The sequence below is a fragment of the Belonocnema kinseyi genome, chromosome 8 (assembly GCF_010883055.1).
Source record: "Belonocnema kinseyi isolate 2016_QV_RU_SX_M_011 chromosome 8, B_treatae_v1, whole genome shotgun sequence".
Lineage (NCBI taxonomy): Eukaryota > Metazoa > Arthropoda > Insecta > Hymenoptera > Cynipidae > Belonocnema > Belonocnema kinseyi.
Genome location: NC_046664.1, coordinates 142,806,522 through 142,830,749, shown reverse-complemented (window position 1 = coordinate 142,830,749; position 24,228 = coordinate 142,806,522). Strand labels below are relative to the sequence as shown.

General features: G+C 34.9%; 1 protein-coding gene across 7 annotated transcripts in view; it reads left to right on the top strand.

Moving 5' to 3' along the window:
- LOC117179153 (TGF-beta receptor type-1) overlaps positions 1-24,228 on the top strand; it is a 183,216-nt gene that overhangs the window by 15,609 nt on the left and 143,379 nt on the right. For all 7 annotated transcript variants that reach the window (XM_033370846.1, XM_033370851.1, XM_033370848.1 and 4 more), the window contains one exon: positions 12,979-13,090. In XM_033370846.1, the coding sequence (XP_033226737.1) occupies positions 12,979-13,090 (112 nt within the window). The remainder of the gene's footprint in view (positions 1-12,978; positions 13,091-24,228) is intronic.

Here is a 24,228-nt window from a genome sequence, read left to right as displayed (position 1 = left end):
AAGATGCATCATTCTACCAGCGTGACCTATCGATGGCCTGGATTGATTATCGGAAAGCTTTCGATTCGACCTCCCATAGACTTATCATCTGTCTTTTGGAAACCTCTTTTGCCTTACATTATACTCGCTATCTCTAGCACTTCGCCATTCCGACGGGTACTTGTGCGGCAAACCTGCAGATGGAAAGTACAAGGTAACTCATCTATTTTACATGGACGATCTTAAGATCTATGCTAAAAGCAAAGAGCAACTACATCTAGCTCTAGGGATTGTTGAACGATATACTGAGGAAATTGGAATGGAATTTGGGTTAGACAAATGCGCCAAGGTTTATTTGAAGCGAGGAAAACTTAATGGCATCCCTGAAGATCCCTTGCCGTCGCGGTAGTACTCTATTCATTTGGAGTAGTTCAAATCTTATCTATCTCGAGTACTCACTCCTGAAACCCCGGATTAAGAAAGCACAAGAGAAAAACTTTCGTGAACGGCTGCTCGATAAGAGGATGCACGGTATCTTCCACAGAAATGTGAAGGATCAGTCAATGTCTTGTGAGCTAACCTTTGCTTTCCTTAAGTTCTTAAGTTCGTTAAGTTTTTTCGGCAACTAATTATTAAAATCTTTAACAAAGCTAGAAATGAAGTGATTTTTAGAGGCAGAAATTTATAATTATTGTTACTTTTATTACTACGATCTCTTAAATATGAGTTTGTCACGATATTGGAATGGTGATGTTTAGCTCACCGCTTAGCTGCTTTTAAAAATCTACACGGCTAGAAACATCCCTTTCACAGGTCACAAAAGTGATGTTGGTCGAAACCCTACTCCTACCCAACGTCTCGTGGTGGCGGAAATGCACCCCTATTACTAGTAAAAAAAATAGTGTTGGTCAAACCCCTACCCATTTCCAACGTCTTGTTAAATATTATATTTACGGTATATTGTAACAGACCCATATTTGTGACATCGTAGTAACAAATGTAACAATAATTTAAACGTTTGCCTCGTCAAATGGCTTGATTTATCGTTTCATGAAACATTCTAATAGTTTGTTGCCAAACAAAATTTTTTCCAGCCAAAATAGACGTGGCAGGTGACGCATCTACTCTGCAATCTAATCATGAATTAAAATCAATAATAGTAAAAATAAGATTTTTTTATTATGAAAAAAAATGTTCTAGCCAAAAGATTCGAGCCCCACAGCAGCGGAGTCGCAAGTATCCACGCTACCACCAGGCAACTGCCGCTAGGTGAGAGAAGTGCCGCGTGACTGATAATTCAAAATTCATATTTTCAAAACTGGACTCCACCTACATAAAAAAAGCCGTGACACGTGCCGAATGAAATTTGATAATATTTCGAATTATGTTCACGCCACCTCCATTTAAATTTCGACCCTCAGGCATTATCCTTGTGAGTCGATAAAAAAAAAATACGCCCAATTTTTACAATTTTTTCAGAATTTGTATTGAACTTCATATAGAAAAAAAATCAATCGTTTATGTAGTCCGGGACGTGAAAAAAATATAGCAGCTCCAAAAATTATAAATAATTTTTTTTATCTTAGAAAAACTTTCTTATGTTCAATATGTACTTCTAAAAAATTGAAAAAATCATATGGTTAAGAATGACGAGTCAATTAAAAAAATCCGGAAACTCTTCATTTTTAATGATCTGATCTCAAATTTTTCGGAATTACATTTTAAGCATGAGAAAATTTGTCTATGCTACAAAAAATGATGTATAGAGCTTCTAGACTTCTTTCATTTTCAGGTTCTTATACAAAAATTAATTTTTCCTACATAAATTCAAAGAACAAATTTTGAAAATTAGCCATATTATGTAGATGAAGATACAAAAATAACATTTACAATTTTTTCAAAACTAGGATTAAAAGATTATTTTCTTTTTTTATCAACTGCACCCAACCGCAATATATTAAATAATATTTAAAAATTTAAAAGATTCCAAAAGATTTCACAGAAATGGTAAGATTTCACATAGATTTTGCATGCTTTAAATGGCTTTCAGAAATTCACCAAGATTTTCAAATATTTTAAGGACTTCAAAAACATTAAAAGTATTGTAATATTTTCAAATTAATACAATTTGAAAAAAGATTTTACAAGTATTTCAAAGATTTCTTAAGTTTTTAAAAACATTTTAAAAAATTGCACACAGATTTCAAAGATTTGGTTAAAATTTCAAAACATTTCACATAGATTTTCCATACTTCAAAAGAGGTCAAGGAATTCAGAGACATTTCAAATATTTTAATATGTATTAAATTCTTTAAGCCACAGATGACCTGAAAATAGATCTATTTTTACATTTGTGTTTCTTATATTCTTTTGTTATAATTGGTAAAATAAGTTAATAATAACAAAACAAAGTATGTGCTAATAGAATGAGTTCAATCTTCGAGAAAATTGCAACATAGTCGTGTTTGATATCATATTAATCAGTAATAGACAAAGATGTTTAATAGAAGTTTAATATGTAATCAGATTTTGAGTTTAACTACTTATTAAAGAATGCTAATTAACATTATCGCGTTAGAGTGACAAAAGAACGTCGAATAGTTACAAAAAGAAATTGGTTACAATGTCGGCAATTTTCGGAGACAACTTGCAGAAAAAACGTAAGATATAGTCAAGGACAGAGACTGTTTTTCAAAAAGGTTTCCAAGGGTGTCAATCTTCTTTTCGAATGATCCTTATCTCGACTTGTTATTGCCAAAAATGAGAATTTCTCTGTTTCGTAAAAAGAAATATAATTTTCTCTTTTCCAAAAGGCGGATACAAAGCAAACTCTTATTAGGTTGTATTAATTATATTATTGCTAGATTTAGAAATGAAATCAAGGAAAAATACAACGATGATCTTTCTGAGAAAAATGAGTTTTTACATTTTTAAAGAAGACGCCTCGACTCGAGTAACATTTTAATAAATTTTGCAATTTTGTAGCACCTTTGTGTGTTTCTTTACAAACTGGAGCAATTGTTAAAATGAGTTTGTTTAGAAACTGGAACAATTGTAAAAATGTGTTTGTTTAGAAACTGGAACAATTGTAAAAAAAGAATTTTCGACCCATTTTTTGTCGAAGACCAAAAATACGAAAGAATTTTGTTTGCTAAAAAAACGTGTTTTCAGTTTATTACCAAAAAGGAAAAAGCTATAACTTTATTCTTCATGGAAAAATAATGTAAAAATAAATTTTCTGAAAGAATATGCATTTTTCAAATTAAAACTCGGAACTTGTCTCAAAAGTCTCCTGATGCCAGCTACGTTCAGTGCGAAAAATGTATAGGCGATAATATAATCCGAGCCATCAATTGTCATCAAAAGTTTCAAGTCAAAAAAATCACCCTATTTATATATATTATACATTAAACTTCCGCTTACTTCACCGTGCGCAGTTTCTTCACCTCCCAACACGTCATGGGACTACAGATAACTTTTTCGAGAAAATATTCGAAAAGTAAAAGTAACTCATAAATGTCAGAATAGCAATATTTTTCAGTGTATAATGAATTTTATCAGTCATGTTCCATTATTTTGTCGATTGACGACCTTTCAGCGTCCCGAAATACAATAAACTGTCCGAAATTTGAGATGAGAGTTCCCGATCTCATACACTAACCTCAAATTTTGGATATTTTATTTTTTGACACTGAAATGCCCTCAATTGACAAAAGAATGGGACATGGCTGATAAAATACATTCTACATGAGAAATATTACTATTCAGGCCTTTAAAGCGTACCTTTACATTTAGAAAATTCTCGAAAAAGTCGTTTGGAGTTGCAGTACCATGTACCAAAGAGCATGTAACCTTTCTGGCGGTTGATATTTCCACCTATTCTAGCATGATAACTTGAAGATTCAGACTTTTATAACTTGCTTACTTTTACTTCAAGAATATTTTATCGAAAAAGTTCTCTGGACTCTATGTTAAAAATATTATACCTATGTGTATGTCAATAACTGTACTAACCTTCCTGAAAAAGTAGCTTACCGTAGGGGTATCGATACTTATCGATAAAACGCCGAGGCAGCCAATGAACGTTTTTGCATAAAAATATCGTGACGACTCGCGGTAGAGGCGGGGGTCCCTCCCGAGGAGGACATTCGTGAGCGTATACGTTTTACGATGGTGGACATACGTGGAAGTTTACTGTTTAACCATTCAGGGATGACATCTGTGAGCCCCCTTACTAAGTTGCATGGTCCTTTGAATCTTTAGTCGACTTGTGCATGCAGTTGCGTAAACGTCTCACCACGTGCGCGTCGCATTTTATGATAACGGAACGCACCCGTAAAAAATTGTGCAGAAAAGTTTTGATTAAAACTTCGATATTCATTTACCGAAACCATTGATGACTGACAGGCGCGCAATGACCAACTAATGACAATACTCACTGTTTTCTTCAACCAGGAAGGTGTTGTTCATCGTGAATAAGCTCTAAAAGGTCAGAAGGCAAACAAAGAGTATTACCAAAAAGTTCTGAAAAGATTGTGTAATGCAGTAAGAACAAAACGTCCGCATTTTTAGGCAAGTTGCGACTGCCTTCTTCACCACGATAATGCGCCAGCGCATTCATCGATCCTTAGTTTTTTGTAAAAAACAAGATGAAACAACTTCGCCAGCCTCCGTACAGTCCCGATGTAGTCTCCTGTGACTTCTGGCTGTTTTCAATATTGAAAATTTCGCTCAAAGGGCACGTTTCGGCAACACAGAGATGATTAAAACGAATGCGATGAGTGCACTGAAGGCCATTCCAAAAACTGACATACAGAACTGCTTCAGGGTGTGGAAGTACTAATGGAAGCGTGTTCTTCAGTCGAATGGAGATGACTTCGAAGGATGCCATGAGCCGGATGAAAAGGAATAATGCCAACGCAGAGTTATGAACGCAGGTCGGATACTTTTAGGAGACAGACCTCGTATATCCAATGAAATGTTGGATAATATGTGGCACTATGACAGAAAGTAATGAAGAGAGAAGAAAGAAAATCAATCGTAAATGAGACATACAAGAACGTCAAGATAAAAGAAGAAAAGAAAAAAAACAATATTTTCATGTAAGAAATTGAGATAGACGGTTACATGAATTGTGTGAAACCTGCTTGAAACTTTTCTGTGAATCTTAGGTGTCGGCCAGAACGCGTTCGTACCACTGGTTTCTCTTCTTCTTCCTGGACTGGCTGCAGTAGTTGGTCCAGTGTGGGCTCTTTCTTCGGGGCTAAGTTCTCTTCTTCTGAAAATATATAGGTGGGCTTCAGTCTGTCGATGGATACTTAACTGGGAATAACTCGTATTGAAAACACGTGTTTTGCAAAGGGTAGATCCTTGAAAACAAATATCCTTCTTCACAGCGTGACGGGACACCAGGTAGGTTTAACGTTTATCCGTAGAGTAACTCGGCTACGGTTGATTTGTGATCCACACGCCAGGCTGATCGAATTTCCAGGAGAAAACACACAATCGGATCGTCTCTGTCTATGTTACATTAGGGTGGCCTTTATTTTTTCAGTTTTCGAATATTCTGCTCTCAGCCCCCATTTTTGTTCGAATGTCAAAAAAGCTCAAAGTTTGAGCAGAATCTGTTAATATTCAGGGGTGGCGCAAAGACTATGAAGTTTCCCATTGATTTAATATGGTAAAAAGTCCGGTTTTTGTAAATCTAATATTTAAACCCGATAATATGTTACAAGTAATTCAGTGTTTCAGTATATTGTTCAAAATTCGTTAGAGAATACAAATATATTATAAATTTTGAGGTTGAATAATTTTAAACCACTCTTGTGGGACCCCAAAGAAACCCCCTTAAGTGACAAATTTCAATTTTACGTAATATTGCGGTTTATTGACGTTTTGAAAAAGTTTTTTGTGAATAAATAATCATTAATCGGTAGTTTAAGAATACCCAGTCATTTGTTACCTGAAATTCAATTTCTTAAACAGTTTTAATTTGTTTAAATATTTTTTTCTTCACTTAACTCGCTAAATCAACGTATTTTATAGACTTTATGAGTTATTTAATCAATGAGAACAATAAAGTAATTTGTTTAAATAATTTTACATTCATTTGAATAATACTTATTTGTTAAAGTACTCATTTAAATAATACTTATTTGTCAAAGCATACATTTTAACTAAGAAAAGCAGGAGAAACATTTTATCTTTCTAAATTTTCGACCAATTTTAATATTTTGAAGAACTTATTTGTTTATTATGAATACTCGTAGTTGTTTAAAAAAAATTCAATTTTGAAAACAATTTTTGCAACATAATTTATTTTTGCTATTTTTTGGTAGATTGAAATCTTTTTATATTCTAATTTGTTTTTTAAGAATACTCTTCAATATTTAAACCATTTAAAATTGTTATAAAAAAATATTATTTTTTTACTGATTTTATGTGTTTTTTATCTAAAGTGGGGACAAAATGCGTTTTTTTATTTTTTCAGTATGTATATGAATCACTTAAAGAATGGACTATCACAGACAATGTAGGAGGTGTTTGCTGTGCTTCAACTACATCAAATGCTGGGCTACTGAATGGTGCTTGCGTTTTGGTGGAAAAAAATGTAGAAAAAGATTGACTGTATTTGATTTGTAGACACTACATTCACGAGATTATATTAAGATGTGCGTTTGAAGAAAATTTGGAAGCGAAATCGGGACCCTCAGTACCAATATTTAAGGTTTTTAAAAATGCATGGCCCAAAATTAATGTTATAAATCACTGGTCTGAAATAAAAGATAAAACAGTTAATACAGCATTGAAAGATGGTTCGGAAAGCATCACGGATTTTGTAATGAAGTGTTCACAAAACCCTCAATGCAGGGAAGATAATAGAAAATTCATCGAGATGGTTGTGATTTTTCTTGGTGGTACTCTACCGTGTGGGGTGAATTTTCGAACTCCACACTGAGAGAACTTTGGTGTAGCTTCTACACTCCAAGTATCGGGTGAGCTCTGAGTAATGGCAGAAAGCGCTACACCGATCGGAGTGAGAGTCACACCGGTGTAGAAGGGTGTGGTTGTGAAAGATTAATTGAGGGATTGTGAGATTGAAAAGGGGAGGTAGATATTTTGGAGGATTGAGACAGATTTGTGTGAAATTTAAGGTTAGGTTTTTTGGAGAATTGAGACAGGGTAGGAAGATTGTGTTGATCGGGTTGGTAGTAGCAGGGTTGGTAAGCGACAAAGAAAGGCGAGACAGGTACCATACCGCGACGGTAGATAGAGGCAGGGTAACATAGAAGGCGGGAGAGTTTGAATTTGATTCATGGCTAGCGGAGCGAGTATTTCCGCGGAAGAAACAGATTTAGAACAGGAAATGTTCAGTATGCCGAAAGAGGAGATCAAGGAAAGGAAGGCAAGGGAGAAGTATAGAAAAACTATAGAAAAGGAGAAATTTAGAGCAAAAAGAGTAGGTTCAATTGGGGATTTTATCAAAAGGAAGAGAGGGGAGAAGGAAAGCAGTGAAGAGAAGGAAGATATAGGTGCGAGTATGAAATATAAAAAAATGTTTAGATCGCCGCCGGAAAAGCAGAGTTTTATAGGAAAGAGTGATAATTGTTAGGGTGCTGACGGAAACCCAGAAGAGAGTGAAGTTCCGATGAAAGAGGAAAGGTTAAAGGAAATTCGAGAAGTCATGATAGAGGTAATGGGGATTTATGAAGAAATCAGGAGCAAAGGCGAGAGGAATTAAAGAAGAAAATTAGGCGGGAAATGGCTGAACTTAAGGAGGAAATAAAAAATTGAGAAGAAAGCAGGGAAAACTTAGAAAAGAGGATGCAGTCATTGGAACAAAAACTAGAGAAGCAGGAAGAAGATAATAATCAAAAGGTAGATGAGATACAAGGTAGGATGAACGAACTTGAAAGCTCGAACCGGGATTGTGGTGGGGGCGAGAGTGGGAATAAGGAGATGGATAGGCTGAGAAAAATAGAACAAAGAATAGGAAGGAAACAGAGGGAAGAAAGAAAATGAAACATAGTGATAAAGGGTATAAGATTACAGGGAAGGAGCTGAAAGAAGGGGTGGACGAAGTACTAAAAAGGATTGATTCTAAGGTAGAGATAGAGGAAATGCGAAATGTAGGAAGGGAAGAGCGAAGAGGGGAGATAATGGTACTGGTGAAGTCCAGAGAAAATAGAGGATGATTTTACATGGGTAGAAAGGAAGATGCAGTATAAATTAAGGAAAATAGCGGAAGAGGAAATACAAAAGGGAAAGAGAACATGTGTTAAGTATCGGAGAATACAGATAGACGGAGAATGGTGGGATTGGGATGAAGAAAGGGAACAGATAGTAAGAAATGAGGTTCAGGGAAACTAGGTGAGGAAGGAATGGCAGATGGGAAAGTAAGAAATTGTAGGAAGGAAAAATAGATGAGAAATGAAAGTAGGGAGGAATGGAAGATTTGTTACTGAAATATAGCAAGATTGGAGAGAAAGGATAGCGAGTTTATGAGAAATTTCACACAATGGGATGTACTCATAATGATGAAGACGTGGCTAGATGAAAAGGGGTGGGAAATAGTAAGAGGAAGGTTACCAAGAGGTTACAAGTGGCAAGTGCAAAATTCAAAGAGGAAGAACAAAAAGGGCAGAGCACTGGGAGGAATGGTGATGGGAGTAAGGAATGAATGTATAACAGGGAAAGATAAGAAAGACAGGAAAGAGCAAAAAGAAGGATTAATATTAGAAGAGGTAATGCTGGAAGGAGAGAAGTGGAAGGTAGTGGGGGTTTATGTGAACGGTGATATGCAAGAGAAAGCAGAGGAGATGAAAGAAACGATTGAAGAAAATAAAGAAGAGATGAGGCTGATAATAGGTGGGGATTTCAATGCGTGAACAGGAGACAATGGAGGAAGGGAATGGGGAGAAGGGAGAGGAAGAAAATCCAAACATAAGGTACTAAATGGGGAGGGAAAAGGTTGTCGAAGAGCTTGGAGGAGTTGGGGTGGTATATATTAAACGGAAATATAGAAGAAGATAAGAAAGGGGAATATACATGCTTAGGAGGTGAAAGGGGAACGTTAATTGATTATCTGATAGTGGATGGTGAGGTAGTAGAGAAGGTTAAGAAACTAGAGGTAGGTGATCATATTGATTCGGATCACTTTCCCTTAATAGTGACATTAGAGGGACAAAAAAGCAATAGCAATATGAATAAAAGGGGAGCAAATGTAAAAAGTGTAGGAAGAGGGGATTGGTCAAGGGAAGGAAACGAAGAGTTTACAGAAAAGGTCAAAAATATTAAAATGGGAGAGGGAAATGTGGAACAGGAGATGGAAAAAATGATAGTAAAAATAAAAATAGGATTAGAGTGCACAAACAAAAATGAAGTTAGTAAAGGGGGGATAGAAGTGGGTGGGATGTGAACTGTAAATAAAAAAAGGAGGTCAGAAAGGAATTAAGAAAGCGGAGAAAAGAAAAAAGCAATGGGGAAGAAAAAAGGAAAAAAAAGAATATACTGAGTTGTGTTATCAAAAGAAAGAGGAAGAGAATAAAAGGTTTGAAGAAGAGGCGGAGAAGGCTAGGACGGAAGAAGTGGCATGGAAGGTAATAAATAGAGAAAGAAAAAGAGTAAACCAAGATATTGAAATGGTAGAATGGAAGAAATATTTTTTTGATTTGCTAGGAGGAGTAGAGAGAGAAGTTATAAAGGGAGGAAAATATCGTAGAGGAAGAGATGAGGAAGAGGGCATATCCAGGGAAGAAATAATTAAGGTTTTAGAAAGAATGAAGGATGGAAAGGTCCCTGGTATAGATGGGATTACAAATGAAGTGTGGAAATATGGAGGGGAGGAATTAGAGGAATGGACATGGATAATGTGTAATAGAGTATGGAGAGGAGAGGGGTGGCCATAACTATAGAAAGAAGGAGTAGTTATACCAATTGTAAAGAAAGGCAAAGGAAATGCGGTTAAAGATTATAGGGAGTTGACGTTGATGCCAACACTATATAAAGTATATGTAACTATTTTTTTTGAGAGATTGATGATAGAAGTTGAAGGAAAAAGATTAAGTCACCGAATCCGAGAGGGTTTAGGAAAGGAATGGGGGTAATGGACAACATATATGTTCGGAACTATCTAGTAAATAATAGAATTAAAAGGGAAAAAGGGGCAATTATAACAATGTTCGTGGAGAAAAGGGAATAAGATCTAATTTATTAATAACAGACTTGGAAGAAGAAATGAGGAGAAAAGGCTGGGGAGGAGTTAGGATAGGGAAGGCAAAGATATATACACTGGCATACGAAGACGACATAGTGTTGATGGTAGAGGATGAAGAAGGGATGGCGGGATTAATTACAGGATTAGAGAAATACTTAGATGGGAAAAAGCGGATTGTAAATGTAGATAAGACAAAGATAATGAGGTTTAGAGAAGGAGGGGGAAGGAAGAAAGAATGAATAGGGAGATGGACGGGAATAAAGTTAGAAGAAGTACAGGAGTATACATATTTGGGATATATCTTGCAAACGAATGGAGATCATACAGCTCATATAAGAGAAAGGATAAAAAAGCAGCAGGGGTTATGAAACAGATATGGGGAATAGGAAAAAGGAGGTTAAAAAAATTGGAGAAGGAGAATGTGGTTATTTGATACGCTGGTATGGCCGGTATTAGGTTACGGAGCAAAGATATTGGGATGGAAAGAAAGGGAAGATATTGAGAGTTTACAAGAAAGGTATATAAGGTGGACATTAGGGGCAGATTTGAGGACGCCAGGATACATGGTGAGAGAAGAAGCGCAAAGGAACTAGAGTAAACTATGGAGAATTGGGAAAAAGGGAGAGGGAAAGACAATTAATAGAAAGATGGGGGATGATTGAGGAATCAAAATACAATAAATGGTATAAGATGATAAAAAAGGAAGGAGTGCCAAAGTATTCAGAAAAAGGATGGGGAGAGAGAAGGTGGACCAAAATAGCAAGATTTAGATTGGGAAACGAGGTAAGGGAGGGGATGTACGGGGAAAAAGAAGAGAACAGAAAGTGTAGAATATGTAAATGGGAGGAGGAAACATGGGAGCATGCATGGGGAATGAAAGAATATACTTGAAAAAAGGCAAATAGAGGTACAAAAAGTGAAAGAAAAAGGAAACGGAAGTCGCTTAGATTAGAAGCGTAAAGATTGTAAGTAATGGTAAGGAAATATAAATTCATCTTTTGAATTGAAATAAAATGTGCTATTGTTTACCAAATACACGCATTGGTATTTTTTTTTAAACTTACAATTTACAATCGTAATCTATTTTAATTTCAATAATCGTTAATAATGCCGGTTTGAATCACGTGCCAACAGCGACCAATGAGAGTTGCTGCGCCGGGCAAGCACAGCAGCTCAACATGCCAAAATTGGGTTCACTGGGCAGTAGGCGTAGCCGGCCAAAGATGCGTTTGCGTGAGATGAGACAAGGAGCGAGGGCAAGAAAACTAACGAGAAATCGGCAAACGACAAGTGTCGTAGCGAGGAATGTCGCAGAGTTTAATGTATTTACAAAATATGGAAATTTGTCTAAAATTTAGTGAGACGAAATGTTTCTCCTTTTTTTTAGGTAAATTATGTACTTGAACAAACACGTACTATTTTAGCAATTGTAAAATTATTTAAGCAAATTATTTCATTGTTATCATTGATTAAATAACTCATAAAGTCTAGAAAATAAGTTCATTTAGCGAGTTAACTGAAAAAATTTAAGCAGATTAAAATTGTTTAAGCAATTGAATTTCAGTTAACAAATGACTGGGTATTCTTAATTTACCAATTATAATTCTTATTCTCAGACGAATTTTGAATAATCAATGGAAAACTTCATGGTCTTTGCGCATTCCCTAAATATTAACCGATTTTGCATAAATTTGAAGGAGATTTTTTTCGGCGTTCGAACAAAACGGGGGGGGGGGAATAGAAATTCTAAAAAAATTACTAAGTATAAATAAGAACCACCCTAATGTCGCATAGTAGAAAGAGAGGTCCGGTTGACTTCAGACTTCAAAGTTCCAGCCAACAACTGTAAAGTGTTGACGTGAGAATGGTGAAAACTGTGTTCTTCGTGGACATTTAATCTAATATTTATAAAAGTAAGTGAGTTTCTGTGAAATAACTTATTCGTATATCTGGTGATGAAACTGAGTCATCATTATGCACTATGTACGCAAAAGTGCGTGCTTCCCACTTTATGTATTGACGCGCGTTGTTTTGTTGAAAATAGTCATGTATTTTTGGATACTGCTGTCTTCTGATGGTTTAAGAAAGCGAGAGATAGAGATGATTCAGTATATAGACCGATTATTCTTGATTAATTGCTCTTGGGGTAGCTCTCCAATAACCAAAGTTATAACTTTTAACCAAGAGAGATAAATTTTCAACCAAATAGTTGAATTTTGTATGAAAAAGATAAGTTTTCTACATAAAAGACATACATTTTTACCCCAAAATTAAAACGTTAAACTTTCACTTTAAAAAGTTGATTAAAAAAACAAAATTCTCAAAAAGTTCAGTTCAATCAAAAAGGGAGAATTTTGAACAAAATAAATTAATTTTCTACAAAATAGTTAAATTATCAAATTATATATGTGCAAGTTTCAAGCAAAAGTTTCAACGAAATACATTAATTTTAAACCAAGTTACCGAATTTTGAAGTCAAAAGGACCAAATATCGGTTAAAGAGTTGAGTTTTCAATCCGAAAATATGTTTGACAAGCAGTTGTTCTTTATATGAAATAGTTTAATTTTTAACTGCTAAAGATAAGTTTTTAATCAAAAAACATAAATTTTCCATAAAAAATGGGAAACTAAATGTTCAGTTTGAAAACCCAGTTAAAAAAAATGGATATTTTCCAAAGAAACGACGATTTTTTAACAAAATACATTCATTTTATACAAAATAGTTGAATTTTCAAGTTATAAAGATCAGTATTCAAGAAATTAATATTATCTTATGCTTCCAGGCTTAAAATGTCATTGCGATATTTGCACAGAGAGCAACCACACATGCGTGACAGATGGCTATTGCTTCGCCAGCACCAGCCTGGATCACGATGTTATTACACATGCATACAGGTAAACTCATTTTCGTTATAAACTGTATTAGTATGTTATTTCACTTTAAACAAGCTGTAGGTCAACGAAAATCTGATTTTGTAGAAATTTTGATTGCAGGGTATAAGATCTAAGAAGCAAATCATGAATGCGGATCATGTATTTTTTGTTTTACTACTGCTAAATCCAATTAACGCAATTACGTATTTTTTATTTTTTTATTTCCTTAATCATGATAATTTATGTTTACAATGACCCGAAATTTAGAGAAAAGTGAGGGTACTTATAAAGAAGCTCAAAATAAATCGAATTATAAAGAAGAATTTGTCTTTCAACCCCTTCCGGTCAAAATCTGGAATAAATTTCTATCTTATTTAAAATTCACGGAATTTAAAAACATTAAGGAAAGGGTGGTTTGAATATGTATCCATGGAAGTACATTTCACACTATCTTTTGACATTATTGTCTTGTATTTACGTTCAATTTTGATAACTATAAATCTAAATTTATAATCTTAGCCTTTTTTGTTTAATATGGCATGGTGTAATATTAAGCTTCCTAGTAAAATAATAGGTTTGTGTCAAACTCTTAAAAGCCTTAGCCCGACATGTAGCCGGGTCGGACTCACAGGCTTTCGGGTTAAGCTCGTGACCCCAAGCGCGAGAGTAAGTAGCCTGCCCGCACCCGACCCGAAGTCATTTTGCACACCCCTATAAAAGAAAGGACCTAGCGGTTTCAGTTTCAGCTGACAATAAAAATTGTTGCCATGAAATGAGATTGGTCTGTAATGCGACGTAAATACTTGGAGGTATTTCTTTTCACACTAAAGAAACTATATACGCTAAATTACAGACAATTGCTATTCTATGACAAAAATTCGTCATATTAGTTAACATGAGCTCCGCCAGATATTTTATTTTAATTAAAATTGGCTACAAGTAAGTGTAAAGTTTGGTGGCAAAACACGCACATGATTTCAATGTGTTTTTTTAGATTGATTTTTTTAAATATTTTTTTAGGAGGAGGGGGTGACATTTTTTGGAAGTTTCGTGCATATCGTCTATTTTCGAGATTTTATCTCTTCTGATATCCCTTCAAAAATTAAAGTCAAAAGCAAATTTAACTTTTTTCGAAAAGGCATATTTTTTATCTTAAAGAAAGATGAGCTCTTTTCCTTTAAGAGCTTCGAGGTTAACAAGTGGGTTTTTTATTGTTTCTTTATGAAAGTAAGCGATGCACGGGTTTAGAGATTATACAACATGTTTTGGCGATTTGTGACTATTCTAATGTCCAAAAAAAATTGTACAGTATAATTTGGATAGGGGCTTTATGCCATTTCTTTTGGAATAAGAACTTTTTCAACAAAAAAAATATTTGACCTTCAATTTTGAAGGTCAAGAATAAATTTGTCTTTTTTCATGGGAGATATTTTAGAAATTTCGTTTAGGCTTGAAGGAAAGCTCCGTTTTTTTCGTTAAAAAGCTAGAGATTAAGAAATAACAATACGCTTTTTATTGGTAAGATGAATCGTGGAATTAAGATTTAAAAGCGGATGGCCAGGTGCAGTATCTTAGATCATTGCGGATGTCCAGTTCCGATGTTTTAGACCGTGTATTTGAATTTCGCTGGCTCTCTACTCCAAGTTTTCTCCGACATCCGGCTCTACTATTCCGCTGGCGTGAGGAAATGCACCTTCCTTATTCTAAAATGGACATACTTACGTTCGTGCGTGTGTCCATACCAGGAATCTAAAGTGGTTGCCTACCGAATCTATAGGCATCGTGTGCAAAAGAGTTTTTACATGTAATATTGCAAGAATCTCCGTGTATGTTGCCGTGTATAACAAAAGTCGGCCAAATGTTTTTATTTTTTTATTTACAGCTGAAAATAAGGTAAAGACCTCAGTCAGTGACACTTTTAGTCTTCAAATGTACAAGAATTAGCTTTTAACCGTTTGAAGACGCTTAAAGCACGAGTTTTTTTCTAAGTATAAGTGAAGTAGTTCTTTTTTAATACAGAAAGAATGATGGTATAAATGCCTGCATTGCTTATTAATAATTAAATAATTATTGATCTTCTCTGTCGAAGAAAAGGAACTGGCGAACGGCACTGGGCAGTGAGAGTGATGTGACGCTCATATAATGGTCCTGTTGTATTCTTCACGTACAGGGTAAGCAGAATTATTTGCAGGAGTTAACCTTCACCAACCCGACTCCCTTTTTATACTTTTCTACAGATTATTAACACGTAAATTTTGAATTTCTAACCTTCTCAGAGATAATTTCAAAATTTTTAATATTTTCATTTTTGATTTTTAATCCCTTTCATCTGGTCTGAAAGGGTTTTGTGTGCTTCAAACTAGTGGAGGGGCTAGTGGCACCTGTGAATCAGTGCTTTAACAGTTATTCACCGGACATATTTATATGCAATTTAATATTGAATAATGCTACTTTTTGCTAAGCCTTTATTTAGATTTTGATTTGAATTAAATTTTTTAGTATATAAAGAAATTAAGCTAGGTTGTCACTCACTGGTCGCATGTCACTAACTGGGGTCTTCACCTTACTCGGAAGGCATCCTCAAAACATACTCTAAACAAAAACAGGTATGGGCAAGCACTTTTGAGTCGAAATTGTTTCATACTAGTCGTGGCCTGTCAACACTGTACTGGACACAGCATTTTTACCGTCATTACAGTTGTACAAAATAGCCAAAATAGACGATATCCATGATAATTCAAAAAATTATACCCTTCCCCTCGATAAATATTTATCTGCACTGAAAAAATTTTGGGCGAGCTGCTCGCCCACGTCGTAGAGTTGCAACACCAAATGCGTCGCGCCTGCTCGCCTGCAGCTTGTTACAAAGGGTTTCTTGCTATATACTCGTGTCTATTTTATTCTTACAAATGAACTTTTGATCACGGATTTGGTCCAAAATCTTTATCTTTTTTGGGTGATCATCCGAACGCTTTTGAATTAACATCAAAATCTTGTTTGCTCGAAATATGAACTGTTATATTTTTCGTTCATAATTCATTTTTTCGGGTTGAAACTTTTTACTTCTGAGTTATACGTCAAGCTATTTCCTTGAAAATCTATTTCTCTTAACTGATAATTAAACTATTTTATTTGTGGATGAAAATGCATAGTTTTTTTGGTGGAAAATTAATAATTTTTTTGTAAAATCGTCCATATTTTCGGTTGAAAATTGACATTTTTAGTTAATATATCAACTATTACATTTATCGTTGAGAATTCATCTTTTTCGTTTTAAAATTCCCTACTTGCTTGGAATTCGAACTACTATGGCGAAAATAAATCTTCGGGATTAAAGAAATTGTTGTGAAATCTGGTGTGCACGCCTTTTTGAAATCTTTAAGATCCGTGAAATTTTGTGAAATTTCCAAAATACTTTTAAATATTCTAAAATATTTGGAAATCTTTAGAAATAATCTTTAGAAATATTTTGTACACTTTTGAAATATGTAAATATCCGTTGTATGGCCATGGCTCATTCTGATTGTGAAACTGAATAAACATAAAACTTTTTATCATTTTGAAGTCGGATATCACAAAAAAACGTATACCTTAACTATATTCTGCTTCAACTATTTAATAACTTTAACTATGTAATATTAAAGTCTTTTGGTTACCATCTATAAAATAAATGGTAGAGTCTACAAAAAGTGCGTTGAAATCTTTATATTTATTCTTTGACTAACAAAAGATAAATTATATCTTAGTAAATAAAAAAACTTTTCAGTATGAAGATTGTTAGAGCAAGGTTGGTGGGTGCACGAAATTATGATTGAGAATCGCATTTAATATAAAACCGAAGTGTATCTTTTCACAGGCAACTAAAAATAAGGGAGAATAGTGAAGTGTGTATATGTGTGACTGAAGTATGTGTGTGAGGCACAGAGCTGTCCTCTATAGGAAATAGTTCATTTGAATATTTTTGAAGGGCGCGGATTGCAAATCCCAACAAAGGTTTATTCTAAACGAGATTTTTCTTTGGTAATAGACCAAAGTATTTCAATTACTCTTCGAATTTTAGGCAATTAACTGTTTCAAAAGTGAAAAAATTCAAATTCAAGGTTCTCGTAGAAAATTCCAGAATTCCAGGTTTTCAAGGTTTAAAAAAAGAATTCAAGGTTTTCTAGGACGCTGGACACCATTCTTATGGTGTTATTCAACAGAAAAGTTTTATTTTAAGATAATAAATTGAATGTTTCTTAACAAATGATATAAACAATTGTCTATGTATTTTATTTAATGATAAAAATTAGGATTATTGACATTTCCAGCATAAGATTAGCCACAGCAAGTTTTATAAAAAAAACAACCCTTTTTTATATACGGCTATCACGCAATTGTTTATACAATTTGTTAAAAAAAAATAACATTTTTGACTTACAAGGAAAGTCTTTCAGGTCTTCCTCGCCGATTTGATTCTCCCTTAACCCATTAAAGCCCTGATGGGACACATTTTTCCATTTTTTTTCAGCCTTTTTAAGTTCAATGAAAACTGTCAGAACAAAATTTTTAGTAGATCAATGTCTGCGTAGAATTCCACGATCTTTCCGAATCTGCCATTTGTTTGAGAGAAAAACGTAATCTGAATAGGTTTTGTTATCTTTTTAGCGAAAGTTCGTGTTACAAAGAATTTTTTTTTTCTAAATCGATGCTTTGCGATCGAATCAAAGACGAATGTGTTCGAAAATTAAATATATCGCGTCCTCGAATCTTTTTCTTTCGTGACCAAGTGATTCCACGTAGAAAATCAAATGGTAAATATTAAAAATGGCGTCTCAAAGTGAAAAATTTTAGACGATAATAGTAGTTTTTGCACATAAAAATAGATTTCTCACTAATTCACGTAAAAATTTGTAGAAGGGGATTTTGTAGGTCGCTGATTACGAATCCGAGACCAAATTTTGCAAATTCAAAATGGCGGATCCAAAATGCCGACCAAAAAATGTAATTACGCGTGTTGGTATGACAATGTATAATAAGGGGGTTTGGAGGTCGCTGATTACGAATCCGAGATAAAATTTGACATATTCAAAATGGCGGATCCAAAATGGCGTCCGAAAATTTTAATTACGCGTATTGGTATGATAATGTATGATAAGCAGTTTTGGGGGTCGCTGATTACCAATCCAAGGTATAATAATGATCCAATATGGCAAAGAAAAATAAGAAAAGACATAAACAAAAATATTCCTATTATTATTTTTGTCGCTCAGGAATTAATGAGTAGTAAAAAAAAAGTGAAAGTGAAGTAAAAAAGAAGTAGTCAGAAATAGAATCTGATATCGGATTCGTAATCAGTGACCTAAGAGGCCCAAAAGTACATATTATCATTCACATACATGAAATTCAATTTTTTTTTCAATTACTTGGTCTCACTTGGAATCACTTGGTCATAAAAGAAAAAGATTCGAGGACGCGATATATTCACTTTTCGAACACATTCGTCTTTGATTTCGATCCGAAAGCATCGATTCAGAAAAAAAAATGTTTTTGTAACACGAATTTTCGCTAAAAAACGAACATAATCTATTCAGATTACGTTTTCCTCTAAGGCCAATAGCAGATTCGGAAACGTCGTGAAATTCTACGTAGATATTGATCTATTAAAAAATGTCTTCTGACAGTTTTCATTGAACTTCAGAAGGCTGAAAAAAATGGAAAAATGCGTCCCGTCAGGGCTTAATGGGTTAAATATGTCGTAGTACTCGAGAAACTAAGTGACACGTATTTTTTTATATCTGCGGGAAAACACTTCAAGAGGGTGAAATAGTCCGTCAAAGATATGGGTCTCAAGTGTCGATTGTATAGTATTGTCTATAAAAACTGAATTGATTTCGATCAAACCAGACAAAAATAAAGTTGACGTGTTTCGCCAAAATAAGTTTTAAAAAAATTAATGGGGTTAGCTACCCCTAAAAACTTTTTATCTTATGTCTATGATAATATATACTTTCCATAAATCAAAAAATTTTTTTACACGATCAGAAAATTCAACGAAGACCTGCGGCTTAATTTGTCCCCGAAAATCTATTTCTGAACCCGTGGGGCAACTGCATTCTCTTTTGTGGGCTGCTGCGTTCCCAACACACGAGAATGGATCTGCTCGCACCAACCGCCGTGGTGGCGCTGCGTTGCCACTAAAAAGATAGCTGCTTGCCTAACATTTTTTCAGTGTGAATGACAAAAAAATTTTCCTCATAAAGTTTGTGAAGTATAACATCCTAGAAAAGTAGCGTTCTCTGATCTACTTATGTGGAGCTTTACAACTCCTTCAATAACAATATAAAGAATTTTGTCCATTACAGTTTGGTAGGTTTTTTTATGCAGTTCTCATTTATCCTAAGCGTTTTTCCCAAAATAATGATTTGACCTTGAAAGATTAAGGTGAAAAAATTGAACTTTTTTAAAATGCAGATATTTTTTTTAATAGTTTAGAAAGAAAGCTGCGATCTTTTATTTAATGTTTCTGAGTTTCAGAGGGGCAATTTTTATTATCTTTGATTTATTAAACAAAATATTGCACCTGAGTAGAGCCCATGGGGTTTGCACGCTGGGTTTGCTGGATGGAACCTCAGACTATATTTTTTTTAATTACACGTAGATTTAAGGTCTCATTTTTCCATTGGTAAGTATATATGAGGGGGAGTGTGAAGTTAGCGAATGGAAAGTTATCGGAGTGGAAGTGTAATTTGTCTTTTTTCTACGAAAATCTGTATCAGGAGTTTAAGGCTGAAAGAGCGGTGTACAAAAGGTATCAGAATTTGCCGTATCTGTCATTTAATCGTAATAGTGAAAAAAAACATCAATGCGAACGATATAAGCCATACCTCGCTTTTCAAGCTCCAAAAAAACAAAAAAGGTTCAGCTTACATGGGAGAAAATATGGTATCTCTAAAAGTTCAAGATTTAAAAACGGCACTTTACAAACTTTCCTGTACCCTGGAAGGATTTTTGCAGCCGCAAAAGTTAGGGTAAATATATGGATTTTCGAACTGAAAAAGTATATCTGCAAACATGGAAGAATACTCACCAAAATCAAACTTAAAAAATTTCTTGGAGAAAGATTTTGCACATAAAAACCAAATTGCATGCGCATATCGTATGTGGGTTATAAATACTCGATATAGCATAACCTCTGTGAGATGTTAGCTAAACGCTCGATCGCAACGCTGCGAAAACTTTTGTCGGTAAAACCACGCCGAATTGGGTGGCAATTTCAAATTTTAAGAAAAAATATAAGTTGCAACTTGAAAGTTTTTTTGCTGGTGAATAATAGATAAGTGATGAAATATAGCTTTTGTACAATTCTCTTGTTGAATATTTACTAAAACTAGTTATTTTTGTGTATAGGTAGGATCTTCAATTAAGATTAAAATAAACTGTGTAATTCAGTAGTTGATCAAAATTTTGAATTTTTCCTTAAAATTAATTATCGCCTCATTTAATTCAGAAATAGCTTCAGAAATAACTCTCGACAGGGGACTTCTGTTCTAATTAAAAATGTTTGCCGTTAAACATTTTATTGCACCTATCTTATGTCGTTTTCTAGATATTTAAATATGTTACTTTGAAATTCATTTTTCACTAGTAATGCATTCGGGCAATGCAAGACAATAAAACATCAATTTCGGGAATCAACTCGACGAACAACATCGATATGTTTTCCTATATCTTATGATTTTAGTCAGGAATCTCGGAACATGCGCTCCATCTGTGCTAGTGGCTTGGTTTTTTCTTGAAAAGTATTAAGATATCCTGGTTTATACAGAACCAGATTTTTTCGAGAACTTTTATGATTTTGAACGCCAATTGTGAGTAAAACTGTTCGCAACACATTTTTCCCCTATACTTGCACGCAATTTAACTTACGTACCGTGATATATGGTAACCCTACGTAAAATAATCTCTAGATGTTTTGGTTTTCTGTTGTCGTAAAAACCTGAATTTTAAAAAGCTATTTTTAACTAAATTCGGGCTTCAACGGTAACTCCTCTACAGAAACAGGGAACGAAATTCAGTAATAATAAACCCTTTTCCAGCTCCTTAACGGCTAACGTTACCGAATATTCCATAATACTATCGCTAGTGAGAAGTATTGAAAAAAAAGTTTTTTCTTTTTTTTTCAAACCAGTTTTTTTTCATGGAATTTTTTCTGAAAATTTGTTTAAAGAATTTTTTTCATTAAATTTTTTTCCATCATTTTTTTAAAACGATTTTTTTAATCATAATCATATTTAAATAACTTTAATATAAATAATTTGTAAATTGAAATAAATGGGAATGATTTATAATTTATCTAGAAAAACTTTATATTTGTGTATTAATGAGTAGAATGTCGTGATATTAGTCTTAATAATTTTATTTTCAAATATAAATATAAAATATAAAATGTCTTCAGTCAAAGAAAAAAATTATCTACAGTCAACCCACAACACATATACGAACAGTTTACTATGAACCTTCAGAAGATTATTTCTTACCCTTAAATCGGGCACGAATAGTTTGAGTCAGACAATAGTTAGTCCAAGAGTTTAAGCTCACGCTAGCTCTAGCAGATTTCTCGTGAATTCTATTACGATGTTTCTGAAACATTAGCTCTGTTCGTGAAAAGAAGCTTTCGGATAAGACAGAAGTTGCTTGATTCGCCAGCAAATCATGTGCCACGCGGCTTAAGTTTGGAAATATACTAATGTTTTGCTTCCACCACTAACTAATATCTACCGTTATATCAACTCCTGCCGATTCTAAATATCTTTCAAAGTTTTTCTGCCAACCTCCAGAATAAAGCCTGGTCAACGTATAAGCAATCAAAGTCTAACCTTTCGTCATCACTTATACCGCCTTATGTTTCAACGGGCAGGACGAATTAATTTGGCACCTGCGAAGAAAGATTGAAAGTGCCTCACATATTTTCTCGAACTTTTTTTTACCTTCCTTTGCCATTTATTTTTCCTATTTCGCCTTTGAAAATGTTTCGAATTTGTGTCTAGGATCCAGAATAAGCACCTTGCTAGAAATCGAGATTGTAGAACATCTGTAAGTGTGATTTCAGTAACAGTTTTTCCCCTTTTTGTATCTAAATTTAGAATTGAAGTCGCTACATTTTCCAGGAGTATGTTTATTCTTACTATGACTGACGGCAAGGTAACGTGCTTGTCTCCAGAAAGAAGTTGTGAGAATGTTTTGAAATAACGCAGATATTTTTGAACCTCATTTAGAAGTTCCAATTCAGACTCCCTAATGGATAATTTTTGCAAACAAGGATTCATTTGGCATAATAAATCTAATTATTTCCTGATTCGAATTGCTGTTTTTATCGTATCAGCTGTCGAATACCATATTGTTGACACATCTACATTAGGAGAAAACCTCGTTTCACCTACAGTAGCACAGAAGTATTTTAGCTTTTCTCGCAACTGTTCAGATGTTTTTTCCTGCATAACACCCAGAAATAGTTGGACTGTATATCTTTCCCCTTGTTTTTCCATGAGTTGGAATAAAATCTATCTCTAGAGAATGCAGCCTCGAGTGAGGAACAGAAACAATTGTCGAAAATATAAAGTTCCAGTATATGCGGCACTTCCTATTCTCGACAATTGACTCGATTTCCCTAGGAGCATTTAGAGGAGCGATATTAAGGTTAATGCCGCAATAGTGACAGAGATGGTAATAAAGCACTCTTAGTGCTGCATTGTGCATTTGAGTGTAGGTCGTTCCCGCGTGAGTTGGACAACTAGATAGTATGTGAGCTAAATGCTCGGGGTGTGCATGGCACGCCCTGCAGCTATCATCGGGAATGTCTTGGCTCAAAATGTGGCGACAGTGTGTTAAGATGGAAATGACACCGTCTTGGCATGCAAAGATGAAACCCTCCGTACCAGACTTCAATCCAGACGATTTAAGGAACGCAAACGTTAGCTCACAAGACATTGACTGATCCTTCACATTTCTGTGGAAGATACCGTGCATCCTCTTATCGAGGAGCTGTTCCCGAAAGTTTTTCTCTTGTGCTTTCTTAATCTGGGCTTTCAGGACTGAGTACTCGAGATAGATAAGATTTGATGCATTTTGCTCACCCCTAATACTGAAGTTAAGTCCGAGTGTTTCAGAAGCCTTCTCCGTTGCTTGTACAGAAACGCTCCTTTGCCCACTTCTTCGTGATTCCTGCCCATTTTAAGAAGAAGGTCTCTTCCATTTGCAACTCTATGTGCTGTACCCAGAATAATCCTGTTGTGAAGACATGCAAGACTCAATATTCCGCGACCACCTTGACGGCGTGAGATGTACAGTCGCCGAACGGAAGACTTAAGATGCATGCTTTTGTTCATGTGCATAACCTTTCTTGTTGTTTGTATCTGCTTCGGAGAGTATCCTTTACAGATGTCATCCTGAATGCGGCTCCGTGTCACGCCCAGGTATGTATAAGTCTCTCCAGCGCAAAGGTGTCGTAAAGCGCTTCTATCAACGAGCTCAGGATCTTCGGGGATGCCATTAAGTTTTCCTCAATTCAAATAAACCTTGGCGCAGTATATCGTTTGGCAATCCCTAGAGCTAGATGTAGTTGCTCTTTGTGTTTAGCTTAGATGCTCAAATCGTCCCTGTAAAATACATGGGTGACAAAAGAGGAGAGGGTTCATGGTGTCGCCCTGAAAGACACCTCTCTGAAAGGTGACCTTGTTAGTTGTCACGATTTTTTTCAGATGAGATAGTAAATCTGGTTTTCCAAAGCGGCACCAATCTCTCTATGCACCTAACTATTTGCGGATGAATCTTTAAGATTTCCAAAAGACAGATGAGAAGTTTATGAGAAGTCGAAGCGAAAGCTTTCCGATAATCAGTCCAGGCCATCGATAGTTCACGCTGGTAGAATGCCGCATCGTTGCAAACAGGTTCAATTGAACTTGTTGAACACAGGTTCAATTGCCCGAATAATTCTCTCATTTAGGATAGCTGTGAAAATATTATAAAGTGTGTTCAGGCAAGTGATTGGCCTGTAGTTCTTCGGGTCAGCTAAGTTCCCTATTTTCGGCAGGAGTATTGTGCGCCCCTCCACCAACCACTCTGGAATCGGCTCTTCCGACTTCAAATATGAGGTGAAAATACGGGCCAAATGCTGATGG